At 43.0% G+C, this 15,488-nt stretch overlaps 2 protein-coding genes across 8 annotated transcripts in view; one reads left to right on the forward strand and one right to left on the reverse strand.

Moving 5' to 3' along the window:
• Window positions 1-15,488, reverse strand: part of LOC146713075 (ICOS ligand-like) — an 88,847-nt gene that overhangs the window by 34,574 nt on the left and 38,785 nt on the right. The window lies entirely within an intron of this gene.
• LOC146713078 (uncharacterized) lies at window positions 2,289-8,773 on the forward strand. 5 transcript variants are annotated; one of them, XM_085452312.1, is made up of 4 exons: window positions 4,050-5,146; window positions 5,740-5,847; window positions 7,388-8,664; window positions 8,757-8,773. In XM_085452312.1, the coding sequence occupies exons 1-2, from the start codon at window positions 4,108-4,110 to the stop codon at window positions 5,775-5,777; spliced, it is 1,077 nt and encodes a 358-aa protein (XP_085308438.1). In that variant the 5' UTR covers window positions 4,050-4,107; the 3' UTR covers window positions 5,778-5,847; window positions 7,388-8,664; window positions 8,757-8,773. The 5 variants fall into 5 exon arrangements, 3 of the variants coding, with proteins under 3 accessions (XP_085308438.1, XP_085308439.1, XP_085308437.1); XM_085452313.1 differs by having other exon boundaries at window positions 7,388-7,577; window positions 8,412-8,766; XM_085452311.1 differs by having other exon boundaries at window positions 7,388-8,766.

Here is a 15,488-nt window from a genome sequence, read left to right on the forward strand (position 1 = left end):
AATTGATTGCATAAAATTGGTAGGTGTTTGTCTGAAGTCAAAGGTGCACAACCACAGAGATGGCCCCCTTTTCAGTGCAGTCTGACACACTTCACCACAGAGCACCAAGCAAACGTTTTCTCACAACATGAACATGACATTAGCCAAACCAGAACTCACTATGGTGAAAAGTCTTCAGCTTCAGACTAGAATCAACAGGAAGTAGCTGCTGTGGTTTGACATGCAGAACTTGTTTCATTGCATTAAAGGATATTTGTTATCTGCATTCTTCCTTCATTTCTTTAGACACCTCATATCAACAACATATTCCCCCTGTTAACTTATGTTTGAGCGAAACTGTGCATTTTGAATGCTCAGTTGTGGCCAAAAGTAACTACACACCTGAAATCTCATTCATTTAAGTTTTGTTGGTTGTTACCAATCAAATGTGCCACAAAACCAGAAATGTCCCATACTTCAACTAAATAGTGCAATTCCTCATTTTATTTGTTTTAGGTGGGCTTGGAGTCGACACGATGTCTGTGGGGAAGGGTTCTGTGGTTGATGAGAGGAAACCTATTAACTTGTTTGGCAGTAAGTTAGCTGCAAAAATATGCAATCAAGCATTTGCAATAACTGGCAAAGAGTCCTTTACATTTTTTGGCCCACACATCTTCACACAATTGTTGTAATTCAGCCACACTGGAGAATTTTCAAGCATGAACCACCTTTTTAAATTCATGCCACAGCATCTAAATTGGATTTGGTCAGAACTTTGACTATACCACTTCAAAATCTTCATTTTGTTTTTCTTAAGCCATTTAAAGGTGGACTTGCAGGTGTGTTTTGGATCATTCTCCTGCTGCAGAACCAAAAGTTCAAAACAGCTTGAGGTAATGAACATATGACCAGGCATTCTCCTTCAAGATGTTTGGGTACACAGCAGAATTCATGTTTCCATTTACCACAGCAATTATTCCAGGTCCCGAGACAGCAAAACAACCCCAGACCATCACACTACCGCCACCATATTTTATTAGAGATTATGTATCGGAATTTCAGAAGTGGGCCCATGCTTCCAAACACACTCCTTCCGGTTGTCATAGGTTACCCCAGTTCTGCAAGCTTATATATAATATTATAAATAATATAATATAATATAATATAATATAATATAATATATACTAGGGGTACAACGATACTCGTATCGATATTGAACCGTTCTATACAGTGCTTTCGGTTCGGTACGCATATGTATCGAACAATACAACATTTTTAATTTATTTTATCAACTTTTCTTCTGACGATGCTGTCTGTGTTGAGAGCTCAGTGGATCTGCGTTCGACTTATCTGCCTAGGCTGCACTGTCGAGCGCAGATCCACTGAGCGCAGCACAAGCTAGCAAGACAGAAGCTAAGCTTGTTGCAACATGGAAATCGAACCTCCCCCACCCTCATTCAGATCTGGCCTTTGGAACTATTTTGGTCTTCATGTGAAGTATGACCCATTACTAGTTAACTTTTAAAGGAATGCTTGGTTCTAGACCTTTTCTAGAGACTTTTTGTCAGCCTGGTTACAGTAAACGGGTTTACCTAGGGTTGTTCTTGTTTTCTATTATTTCTATTATTTATTATATCATTTACTCTTTCTATAAAACTATGAATAATAAGATGTTCTAACTTTACACAGGGTTTAATAAATATGTATAGGGTTAGGGTTATATATAGCAACTTTTCCAGGCTTAATGATGATATTTTAATTAGTGAGACTATTTTCTCTCCAGCTTCCAGCTTACAGTTTATTTGTTTTAAAGAGTAATACCAAGCAGTCAAGTACTTCTGATTTGAGACTTTTTTGAGAGGAGAAAATATATATAGATATAAAATATCCAGAGTTGTATATAGTAAAGAAGTAAAATTAAGGATAAAACAAGATAATCAACTTCTGTGGAAGTAGCGTTCAGGTGGCTGCTCTGCACTGTCTTGGCACAAGTCATTGAAAAACATAACAGTGTAAACATATCCTTATACTAAGTCAGCGCACTTTCAGAAAGAGATCGACTGTGATGAAATCTGTTCAGCTTTTCACTGCCTGCTGTGGTTCCTCGACTCCTGAGCAAAGATAAAGAGTCAGTTCAGACCTGCAGTTGGTCCTCGTGGTGTTTGAACTTGAATTCAGCCTGATTTGTTTTTCATGTTGTTACGGAGTATAGCATGGTGGGAAAGGACGGAGAGAAACCCCCCCCCCTAAGTTTTGTTGGTTTTGTTTTTGAGTTTGTTTTGGATTAATTGCATGTTTTTGTTACGGTTGTTGCACCTGTGTGGGAGGGGAGATTTTACTCTAGCCCAGCTGCCAGTGAGGCGGAGTTGAATACAGGGAGCGGCTGATTGGAGTTCCTCTTTATAAAGGGGAGAGGAAGCAGGAAGTGTTGTTGTTGTTTTTAGTAGGACCTCGGTGAAGCAGGAGAGCCCCGGAGATCCAGGACAAAGTGTGCGCATTTTTAATAGAAAGGATTTTTTTTTAGCCTGGCCTGGTTTTTGCTTTTAACGAAACGGAGGACGTGGAAAGGAGGACGTATTCCTATGGAGCTGTGAGAGGACGTGCTGGAAAAGAGAGGACGTGCTGGAAAAAAAGGGACGTGTTGGAAAAGAGGAAAACGAGCACTAGACTGGAGACCTCCTGCGCCCCGATAAGAAGAACTGGACCAGCTCGGGGAAGTTTAACTGCCGGGAGGTAATGTGGAGACCCAGCCTCGAACAAAGTTAAAGCCTGAAAAGGTGGGTGGCAAACCTGTTTTAGGGAGCTGCAGGATTGATACGTGTTGGTTGCGTGTTCGTGCAGTGACCCTCTCTCCCCTGTTTGTAACTAGGCGAAGAACTCGGACCGCGGTGGTCTTTGGGCTTTGGATCCCTGACCGGGGTTGTCTTCAGCCGGTAGTTTGCCTAGAGGAAGAACAAATAAATTTTGTGTAACCCATTGCAGTGTGTGCGTGGTGGTTTGTTGCTGGTCCCTACTAGAATTCCTATTCTTTTTGCACGGAGGCTCTCTTAACAGACCTCCCGTAACATTTGGCGTTTGTCGACAGGATTTGTGACCAGTATACAAACCTACCTGCCTTAGACTGATTAATATGGCGGATGAGTTATCTGAAACCAGGAATATGGCGTCACCATTTTTTATCGGTGCGCCCTGGGTACCAAAATTTTGTGGGCTTAATACGAATTATGAAGATTGGGAGAGTCAAATTAGCGCAATGCTCCGTGCTCAAAAGTGGTCGATAGAACAGCAATGTGATTTTGTATTGAGTGCATTAGGAGGAGAATCACGACGTGAAATTCTTATTCTGGAACAAGCGGAGCGGGATACGCCAGATAAAATCTTTCTTCAGCTTAAAGAACTGTATGGGGACAAAACAGCCGTGGGTACCCTGCGTGCCATGTTTTATGAATGTAGACAAAGGACAGAAGAGCCTATTAGAAAGTTCACGTTACGCTTAAGGGAGTTGGGCCATCGCCTGCAGACAAAAGAGCCACAAGGGTTTCGGCGGGCTGACCTGCACCTGCGTGATCAGTTTGTCTTGGGTCTTAGGGAGGGTGAGATACAGCGTGATCTGCGGCGTTTATTAAGGCACGATCCTGACCTCTCATTTGAACAGGTGCGTAAAGAGGCTCTGCAATTGGAAGCGGATGCGCTGTATGGCGTACATGAGGACTCCGCTTGTGCTGTAGTAAGAGGGGATTTAAAGTGGCAGGATACTCTGAATTGGAGAGATAAGTTTAAAGTGGAGATCCTTGCAGAAATGAAGGAGCAAATTATGGATCTCAAAAATACTCTTCAGGAGGAGCTGAGGGAATTTGTCCGACCAGCACCAATGCCACGGACGTTTTCAGCTCCTAGAGGTGAGCGAGAAAGGTGGAACCTTAGTTCCCCTCAATATAGGGGAGGTGTTGAAGTGTCCGAGCCACCCCCGGTGACAAAGCAAACCCCACGGTTAGTGGAGCGACCACGGCACAAGTGGGATGAGCATGGGCAGCCTATTTGTAGTAGGTGTGGAGTTAGTGAACACATGGCAAGAGAGTGTCGGGGCACTTCATCTCAGATGGCTTTAAACGAGTAAATCCAGTCGCTATGGGCCAGGTGATTGGAAAGGATGATAGTGGTCCAACTCAGTTAAACCACCCTCAATTTTTAGGGGCATGCCGTCAAGTAGAAGTATTCATTGATGGTAAAGAAGTGACATTTTTGCTGGATACTGGGTCTAATGTAACATTAATGCCACAAGCCTGTTTTAGGAGATTGTTTGGTGAACAGGAGCCGGGGAAAGAGAGTGATCTTAATTGGCTAAAGCTGAAGGCCGCGAATGGATTGGCTATTCCTTACGTGGGCTATGTGTTAGCTGAAGTACAGGTGGGAGACATTACCCTGAAAGATATGGGAATTGTGATTTCAAAGGACGACCCCAATAATTCTAATGCATTACCTATATTAGGTATGAACATCATCGTTCCATGTTGGGATGTGTTTTTTTTTAAACCTCAGACGCAGACCCAGACCTGGCCTGTTGGCTCGACTGTAGACGCTCAACAAGCGTGGGCATCTGCTTTTCAGGACTGTCAAAGAATTCAGGCAGCTGTCCCCGTACCACAAGTAGGGACCCTGCGACCCGCTTACCGCCACCCGGTGAAGATCCCTGAGCACAGTGAGCAGGTGATTTGGGCTAGGGCCCCACAGACACTGAGGAAAGGACAATGTATCTTGGTGGAGCCATTGGAAGGGCCTAGTACAGTTGCCGTTGCTCGATCGCTAGGAACTGTCTATAGAGGCCGGGTCCCCATCAAAGTAAGGAATCTCAATCCTTTTCCTATTACGTTACGACGTTATGAGGCCCTGGCTACATTCTCCACGGAAAATGTCGACATTCAGGAACCTTTTGAAGTCACGTTTGAGCAAACCAGGCCAGGCATCGTTGAAGTGGGCGTATCCCAGGTGAGCTCGGAACCATCTGGTAAAGCTCCTCACATTGAAGTTATGACACAAGGGCGGTCGAATCTATCTATGGAGGAGCAGGAAAAGTTAAATGGTCTCTTGAGGAAGTGGGGCGATGTGTTTGCTGCCGACGAAGAGGATTATGGCCACACAGATGTAATTACGCACTCTATTCCGACAGGTATGGCACCTCCTATTAGAGAGCGGTATAGGCCAATCCCCCCTAAAATGTATCAGGAAGTGCGAGAATTGCTGAATAATATGATTCGATCAGGGGTGGTGCGAGAGAGTACAAGTCCCTGGGCAGCACCCATTGTCCTGGTAAGGAAAAAGAATGGGGAATTGAGATTTTGTGTGGATTACCGCAAGTTGAATGCAGTGACACATAAAGACGCCCATCCATTACCTAGAATTGAAGAGACCTTGACGATGCTGACTAAATCAAAATACTACTCCACCCTTGATCTAGCAAGTGGGTATTGGCAAGTGAAAGTTTCTGAAGCTGACAGGGAAAAAACTGCATTTTGTACTCCTTTTGGCTTGTATGAGTTTGAAAGAATGCCTTTTGGATTGTGTAATGCTCCAGCAACATTTCAAAGGTTGATGCAGAGTTGTTTGGGAAGTCAAATCACAGAGTCCGCTTTTGTCTATCTGGATGATGTGATAGTATATTCACCGGATTTTGACAGCCACCTAGAACATCTGCAGGCAGTGTTTGCAAGATTGAAGAGCTATGGGCTGAAGTTGCGACCTGATAAATGTGTTCTTTTCCAGCAACAGGTGAAGTTCCTGGGTCACCTGGTGAACAGTGAGGGTGTGGCTCCGGACCCTGATAAGATTGCCGCTGTACAGAAGTGGCCGGCCCCGCAGACTATTCATCAGGTGCGTTCCTTCTTGGGCTTTGCCGGTTATTATCGGCGGTTCATTGCAGGGTTTGCGGGTGTTGCTAGGCCTCTTAACTCGCTGCTAGTGGGAGTACCGAAGAATAAAAAACAGAATATCCCCATAAATTGGGATGAGGATTGTCAGCAGTCCTTTGATCTTCTGAAGCAGAAATTGCTCGAGGCTCCTATTTTAGCTTTTGCTGATTTCAGATTACCCTTCCGGCTTTATACGGATGCCAGTAAAGTGGGCCTTGGTGCAGTACTGTCTCAAGTACAAGATGGGAAGGAATGTGTGATAGCCTATGCTAGCAGAAGCTTAGCACCCGCCGAAAGGGATGATGCAAACTATAGCTCCTTTAAACTGGAGCTGCTCGCTTTGAAGTGGGCGGTGACTGAGAAATTTAAAGATTATCTATGGGGGTCTCTGTTCACAGTTTATACTGATAATAATCCATTGGTCCATTTATCAACTGCAAAAGTGGGTGCAGTGGAACAACGGTGGGTAGCCCAGCTCGCAAATTATCAATTTGATATTAAGTATCGGCCTGGCCAGGAAAATGTGAATGCTGATGTTCTGTCTAGAATGCCATTGCAGGTGCAACCCCAGGATTTGGTGCCTCCACAGAGGGTGGACGAAAAAGCATGGGTTCAGGCTGTGAACATCGATTGGAATCCAGGATGCTGGCAAGGCTTACAAGAGCAGGACCCCACGCTGCATAGCGTGAGATACTACATGGCCCGAGGAAAGATGCCATCTGGGGAGGAAAGACGCCAGGAGCCTACTGCAGTCTTAAACTACATGAAACAATGGTCACGGCTGGAGTTGTTGGAGGGTGTTCTGGTCCGCAGGGGGGTGGATTCCAAAACCTGTGAGGCGTACTACCAAATCCTTGTTCCTTTGGAGGAACAGCAACCAACATGGAAGGCTTTCCATGAAAGGAATGGTCATTTGGGGGTGGCAAAGACACTTTCGATGCTGCGCCGTAGTTTTTATTGGCTTCAAATGGAGAAGAGAGTGCGGGACTGGACAACATCCTGTGAACGGTGTGTACGTCATAAAGGTCGTGGTGACAGTCAGGCCCCACTTAGTCCTGTTCTTACACACGCACCTCTCCAAACCGTGGCAGTTGATTTCCTGACATTAGGTAGACCGGCAGACTCATACCAGTACATTTTGGTCGCCACTGATTTGTTTACAAAGTATGCTTGGGCAATACCTACCAGGGACCAGACCGCTGCAACTACAGCGAAGATGTTGTTGAAACATATTATTCAGCCAATTGGATGCCCAGAACAACTGCACTCGGATCAAGGTGCTAATTTCGAGTCCGCCCTCATAAAGGAGCTCTGTCAGTATTATAATTGTCGGAAAAGTCGAACTACTGCCTATCATCCTCAGGGAAATGGGGCCTGTGAACGTTTCAATCAGACATTAATAAATATGCTGTCCACCCTAGAGGAAGAGAGGCGGACTCGGTGGGTACAATGTTTGCCCGAACTGCTCCAGGCTTATAATAACTCTGTCCATGCGTCTACAGGTTACACCCCCCATTACCTGATGTTTGGATGGAATGCTCGTCTGCCAGGCGAGCTGTTTATGGGGACGAAGAGACCCATGGAGTCAACCACGACGCAGGAGTGGGTGAGGAGACATCATGAGCGCTTGAGGCTGGCATACCAGATGGTGGAAAAGAGCAGCCAGAAGGCTGCAGGCCGGATGAAGGACAGGTATGATGTTGGGGCTAGGGCAGCACCATTGCTCCCGGGGGAAAGGGTTCTAGTCCATACGACAAGAAGGGACGGACAGGGTAAACTGGCAGCACACTGGGAGGAAGAGATCCAAATTGTAGTTGGCCAGCCAAACCCTATGAACCCAGTCTACAGAGTTCGGCCAGAAGGTAAAGATGGGCCTGTTAGAGTGGTCCATCGTAATCGCCTGCGCATATGTACTTTCTTGCCTTCCGTCAATGATAAAACAGGAGGTGGCGCCTTAGAACCAGGAACGGCAGCTGCGCATGATATAGCGATAGCCTCAGACCAGTGGTTACTTCTATGGAGTATGGCACAGCAGATGCCAGGGCCAGGTCACTATCCGTCCTCCAACAAGTCCGCCCCTGCAACTCAGGAGGGTTTAAGGAGATCTGCCCGTGAAAATCTCGGGAAGCCCCCACCTCGATATACTTAGTAGAGTGCCCGAGGACGGGCTAGGAAAAAGTTGGGGTGGGTGTTACGGAGTATAGCATGGTGGGAAAGGACGGAGAGAAACCCCCCCCCCCCCTAAGTTTTGTTGGTTTTATTTTTGAGTTTGTTTTGGATTAATTGCATGTTTTTGTGTTTATTTACGGTTGTTGCACCTGTGTGGGAGGGGAGATTTTACTCTAGCCCAGCTGCCAGTGAGGCGGAGTTGAATACAGGGAGCGGCTGATTGGAGTTCCTCTTTATAAAGGGGAGAGGAAGCAGGAAGTGTTGTTGTTGTTTTTAGTAGGACCTCGGTGAAGCAGGAGAGCCCCGGAGATCCAGGACAAAGTGTGCGCATTTTTAATAGAAAGGATTTTTTTTTAGCCTGGCCTGGTTTTTGCTTTTAACGAAACGGAGGACGTGGAAAGGAGGACGTATTCCTATGGAGCTGTGAGAGGACGTGCTGGAAAAGAGAGGACGTGCTGGAAAAAAAGGGACGTGTTGGAAAAGAGGAAAACGAGCACTAGACTGGAGACCTCCTGCGCCCCGATAAGAAGAACTGGACCAGCTCGGGGAAGTTTAACTGCCGGGAGGTAATGTGGAGACCCAGCCTCGAACAAAGTTAAAGCCTGAAAAGGTGGGTGGCAAACCTGTTTTAGGGAGCTGCAGGATTGATACGTGTTGGTTGCGTGTTCGTGCAGTGACCCTCTCTCCCCTGTTTGTAACTAGGCGAAGAACTCGGACCGGGGTGGTCTTTGGGCTTTGGATCCCTGACCGGGGTTGTCTTCAGCCGGTAGTTTGCCTAGAGGAAGAACAAATAAATTTTGTGTAACCCATTGCAGTGTGTGCGTGGTGGTTTGTTGCTGGTCCCTACTAGAATTCCTATTCTTTTTGCACGGAGGCTCTCTTAACAGACCTCCCGTAACAATGTCTTCTCCTCCATCATCAGTTATCAGGAGAGCAGACAGTCAAAGTACAAGAATTCAAACAAACACAGAGATTCTACTTACAGAGCAGACACAGCACAGATGTTTCCTTCATCGTCCTTCTCACTCATTTGAGCTTTTTTTCATTTCTGTCACTGACACCAAGTAAAGCCCGCCCTCTTCCTTTGAGTAGGAGCTTTTCTATTGGTTTTTAATGTGGTGGGTAATAGCCTATCAAATCAAATCAAATCACTTTTATTGTGGAGGTACATTGGTACAGTACATGTGAGTGAAATTCTTGTGTGCGAGCTTCACAAGCAACAGAGTTGTGCATGTGTAAAAGTATATTTTTAAAATATAACAATTAAAAAAAAAAGTCTAGTCCACCGTGAATGCAAATGAAAAGGTAAAATAAATAAATGTTCAAACTTATGTAATAAGATATTCATCGTTTCACACAGAAAAAAATATAATTAAAAAAATTCAAATGTCCTCTGCTCTCAGTGATCTGTAGTTTGGTTGATGAACATATCCATGTCCATGTAGTGGACGTCCCCCTCAGTGAGAGAGGCAGATATGAGCTGAAACACAGGAATCAAACCAGGGACGCTGCTGTTATGGAGCTGAACTGGAACCATTCAGACACTGAGGCCCTCTGAACACATTTTAATTACAGCTGTGCAGAGACACACTGATGACTGACTGGAACACTATGATTCACATTTTACATTCACACCATCCTCACACATGGTTTATATGTGGCCACTAGAGGCCGATACTTTACTTTAAATAATAACATGAAAACACTCGGCTCACCAGTGATGCTTCCACTTTTTGATATAAAGAGCTTAAGTAGTGAGACTGTGTAGTTTCTAATACACTGGCTGGATTTTAATACACTTTTGATAAAAATCATCTTCCCTCAAATATGACTGCAGGATGGTGATGAAACAGACTGTGAGTCATTTGATTCCATCCTCCCCACAGTCCCTTTACCAAACTGTCAGACATAGGACTTCCAAACTCCACTTGTCTTTGGATTAAGGACTTCCAAATTAACCACACACAGATGCCACCAACTCAGGGGATGAGGCTTCCCCTGAGTTCCTGAAGGCTCTGGACTTTTTCAGGGCTGTCTTGGTTGACCTGCGTCTACAATGTTGTGTGGAGATCAGGTACAGTATGTCTAGACAGGGTGGTGGTTCCCATCTTCAGGAACCAGAGGGTGTGTTCCAGCTATAGGGGATCACACTTGTCAGCCTCACTGGAAAAGTCTATGCCAAGGTGCTGGAAAGAAGAGTCCATCTATTAGTCAAACCTTAGACACAGGAGGAACAATCATTTTCTCCTCATTTTAACAACATATCACAAAAGTCAAAATTGGCTGTATGTAAGCAGCAATACATGAAAAAAACATGGGACCGGGGGAGAAAAGAATCAGCACCTGAGTCTGAGGCCATGGTTCTCAGCCAGAAAAGAGTGGCATGCCCAGTCAGGGTCAAGGACGAGTTCCTGCCCCAAGTGGAGGAGTGTAAGTATCCCAGTAGGGCTGCTAGTCCTCCACATTAAAGTGTGCCAGTTGAGATTGTTTGAGTGTCTGACAAGTTACCTCCTGGGTTACCTCCTCCACCGGGAGGAGGCCCCGGGGCAGACACAGCACACACTAGAGAGGTAATATCTCTCAGCTAGTCTGGAAATGCCTTTGTGTTCCGTAAGAGGGAGGTCTGAGCATTTCTGCTTAGGCTGCTGTCCCTGCAGCCCAGTCCTGGTAAGAAGAAGAAAATTGACGGATGGATGAATGGAATAATACTGTGAGCAAGAGGAGTACCTAACAAAGTGACTGTTTTATTTCATTGTAGATAAAGATAATCCTCATTTAAAGGTGACTGTGATGTATTCAGCGCTACTTCCTGGTTGAGGTTAACTAGCTAGTGTTAGCTGATACCTTAGAATGTCCCTCTCAGTGTTCAAAGCACTCCGTTAACCAAATATTTGAGGCCATCACTCAGTGAAGATACCAGCACAACTTTAACAGCAAAGAGCAAAGATTTAATTCTGAGATGACCAAATTTAATACCCACCAGGAAAGACTCTGAACATACACATGAAGGTTAGGCCAGAGAGTGAAACAGTCATGTGTGGTTAAACCCCTAACACCATGATCGGTTCTACATGTCAGAAAACAAAGCAGATATTAGAAAAAACAAAACAAAGTAAAACAAAAAACAAACAAACAAACACAACAACACTGAAAAATAAATGACAGAATTAAGAAAACATTGTGTACTCATGAATGTAAAACAATGTGTCAACCAATTAAAGCTCATCAATGGATACTGAACACTAATGGCCAAATCAGTGATTATCTGTACTCACATCATACCAGTGCTATGTTTGTGTTGCCACTTGTTTCATTCAGTATCTGTAAGTATAAGGTAACAGCTGATCTCCAAAAACACAGAGGACACTGAATTAATGAATACTTAACAGAAACAGGCAATAAACAGAGACAAAAACAGAAACATGACTTTTAAGACAGCAGAAAAGCTGATGTCATCAAACAGTTGGTAAACAATCTGAAATTAGTAACGGGACAGAAAACAGGGGGTGTGTCGGATTTGGGGGATTTTAGCGTGCTTGTAGTGAAGCAGTGACACTGAAGGTCTTCTGTAACACTCAGTTTTACCAGTAGGTGGCAGCACATTTAAAATGCGTTCAATAGTAGTATTCATATAGTATAATACTATTGAATTGAATAGTAGTATTAGTATTCAATTATGAATAAATAAAATATAACACTGCTGACATAAACAGCTTTACAATCCTCAAACAAACAGCTGTAAAAACATCTGTCATAGACCAGGTTAACCCACGGCTGTGTCTGACAAACACACAAATACCAAATTTTGAGGTTATAATAATTAAAAAATGTAAAAAAGATTATAGCGGTTAATTTTCTTATTTCTCTTACAATTAAATAATTAGTTAATGTGAATCCATTTTTTATTTCATCATAGCTACTGTTCGGTTTCTGGGTTAGTTCACTCTATAGACACTCAGCACTTCACTTGAACGTTTCCGTGCACTTTGTATACACTGAATGTTGCTTCTGTTGTGGTTTGATGCTTATTCTTTGTTTTCTGCAGTGAAATGGGGCGAGGATTGGTTAGCCACAACCAAACCGGAAGAAGTCAAATTTTCCATCTGCAACTTGGTGAAACCCACAGAACCACACGAGGAAAACAAATGTGAACAAAAGTTTATTAATCTGACATAACCATGTCAGCAAAGGCCAGCAAACATAAATAATATATACAACAGAAAAGTTACTGAGAACATAAAACATATGAATATATTTATAATTTTGCTGTTGATTTTGCATGAAAATACACTTGATTGATTGATTTTTAAATCATATGTGTCTAAATTAACAAGAAAAAGATGTCAAACATATAAAAATATTTTGAACATGTGGATGTCCTCTGGTCTGAGGTGCTGTGGGACCAGTTAGAGACCAGCAGCTGGACGTCAGTGTTTGGACTGGTGGACTACTTCAGTAAAGAGTAGATGACGTCTGGCTCAGGTTTAAAGTCTGAACACAAACACACACAGTTCAAACATCATGAAATATGATTACAAGCTTTGCTGTTCAACCAAAACTTTAATCTGCACCTCTCTGCGTCACACAGTTCAGATTTTACTGAGAACCACCTCAGACACAAATCACAGAGCTTCTGTACCGCCCACACTGTAGCTACTTTCTGAAATTCACACCAGTCAAATCTGCAACCCACAAAGCTGAAACGTTTGCATCAAATACATTCAGTGACATTAAAAGTCAAATCTTTTGCTGCTTCCAGCTTCTCACAGAATATTTTTCAGACAAACAGCAATCCATAAAAACAGGAACCATGAAATATTGTCTCTGTTCACTACTAGATGTTGTTTTGATAGACTTGGGTACATATTTAGTTGTTGTCTTATCTGTGAATTGTGGCTTTGCTGCAAGATTTAGCCACATTTCATACCTAGAAAAGACAGCGTGTGATAGACTGGATACCTCTCCAGGGTATACCTCACGAGGATACAACCCATTTTGGGTAAGCTCCAGCTCCCCACGTGACTAATTTAGATAAGCAGCTAAGAAAATGGATAGATTGATGGGTCTAGCAAAATATTTCAAGAAAACATTGGACCAATTAGTTGTTGTGCTCTGCCGGCACAGAAACAGCATTCACCCTCTGTCTACGTGGGATGTTCACTGGGTGAGAGAGCAGTGAGGTTTCAGAGACTAAAGGTGAGCAGTAGTGCACAGTGGTTGTGTAGCAGGGAAGTGAGGCGTGGGTGTGTAAATTCTGACCCAGTAAATTTTGAACTGAAAAAAAACACTAGGACCTAAAATTTAACCTCAGCTATTGTGAGCTACAGATGTTGAGAAAAAAACGCTTCTACTGGATCAAAAGCTGCAGATAGATTTAAAAGAACATGCACATGCATTTATTGTAGGCAGTTAGTGTTAAACTGTCATAATATGGAAATGCAGTAGTTAGTAAGCACATAGTGTATGTGGCTTGCTACAGCTAATGCTCTGAAGGAAGTATATTGATAGAGACACACTGTTATTGGCTTTAAGTTTGGCTGTAATTTATGGTATGATTGATGGGAAACTGTCTGTCTTTGACTCTACAGGACAGGATAATAGATACACAATCTCCAAACTCTTCTCATTGCTTATTTCCAGAGCAGCTTTGCAAGACTCAAAGTTAAACGTAAGGACCATCAATCATGTTCTGTTTGGAGTTCCATGTTTTTCTTGCTTCCCAGGGTAAAGATGATCATGAGAAAGACAGTGGATCAGCCCAAAACCACACAGGAGTAGCTTGTTAATGATCTGAAGGCAGTTAGGACCACAGTCACCAAGAACAACACTGGTAACACATTACACCAGGATGTATTTAACTCTTTCACAATCCACATGGTTCCCCTTCTCAAAAAGGCCAATGTTTAGGCTGTCTTAAGTTTACCAGTAAACACCGAAATCTTTCAAAGAAGAAATAACCAAAATCAACTTTCTGGCATTAACTCAAGTTGCTGTTTTTGGAGGAAGAGAGTATGATCCAAAGGACACCATGGAGGTGGTAGCATTACGATTTAGGCCTGTGTTTCTGCTAAGGATACAGAACAACGTCAATGGATGCTACCCTCTAGAGCAATATCTTGGAAGCAAAGAGAACCTAGGAAGAGAATCTCTATGCCTGACCAATCTTCAGCCAGAACACTGAAGATCGGTCAGGCATCGGTTTTCCAGCGTTTCAGTTACCCAAAACAAACAAGAAAGGCAAAAAAGGCATTGCTTAAGAAGAAGCATGTTAAGATCATGGAAAGGCCTAGCTCAGTCCTATTAAAAATCTGAGGAGGGAGCTGATGTTTTGAGGTGAAGCCAAGAAAACTAAAGGATTTAGAGGGTTTCAGTAAAGATGAGTGGGTCAAAGTCCCTCCTGAGATGTGTGCAAACCTGGTGACTTATAACAAGTAATTGCCCTTCCCAACAAGGATTTCTCCACCAACTGCTAAATCACATTTTGATTGGGATCTAATACTTATTTACTTCAATGACATGCAAATCCATTTATAACTTTAATAATATTAATTTGTCTATTCTTTTATTATTTTTGGTTGATATTATGTCTCTCTCTGTTAAAATGAAAACATAAAAAACATAGACTTCATTTATTTGTAAGTGAGCAAACTTACAAATTTAACAGAAAATCAAATAAATAATTCCCCCACTGTACATTCTGTATTATACTTTAAATGAATAGCAAAAAACATTTTTATTTCTCAAATGATGATAAAACTGTTTGATATCCTGAGCTTGAGAAATGATTTGGTTAGCTTATCTTAGCTTAGCTTAGCATGAACACCAGAACATAAAGAGTACCTCTGTTCCTTTTTGGTGTAACAGCTATTTGTCCATAATTGATGTCTTCAGTTCTCACTGCCGAATAGATTACAGCTGTGTCAGTCTCTGCAGGAAAAAAAACCCACACAGATAAACAAAAATTATATTTAAGGTTCAATAGTATTTTTATATAGTTTGATCATGCAGAGTTAGATCTTCTGCAACTAGCTTCAGGTTTTCACAGTTTTTTTCTTTTTTACACCTCTGCTGAGAAACAAGAATTGATTGCATAGAACTTGTAGGTGTTTGTGTGAAAAACAAGGTGCACAACCACAGAGATTGCACCTTCATCTCAGTGCAGTCTGACACACTTCACCACAGAGCACCAAACAAACAAGTTCTCATAGCATGAACACTGCCATTGGACAAACCAGAACTCACTGTGGTAAAAAGTCCCTTTAGCTTCAGGCTAGAATCATCAACAGGAAGTAGATGCTGTGGTTAAACATGCAGAACTTGCTTCATCGCATTAAAGGACATTTGGTCTCTTCATTTTGTTTCTTCAGACATGTTATGCTAACAACACATTCACCCTGCTAACAACTTGCTTGTGCGTAAACAAGCCAGCAAGCG

The sequence above is a fragment of the Copadichromis virginalis genome, linkage group LG3 (assembly GCF_057382275.1).
Source record: "Copadichromis virginalis isolate Kocher_CV1m ecotype Utaka linkage group LG3, C_Virginalis_male_GT1.1, whole genome shotgun sequence".
Taxonomy (NCBI): Eukaryota; Metazoa; Chordata; class Actinopteri; order Cichliformes; family Cichlidae; genus Copadichromis; species Copadichromis virginalis.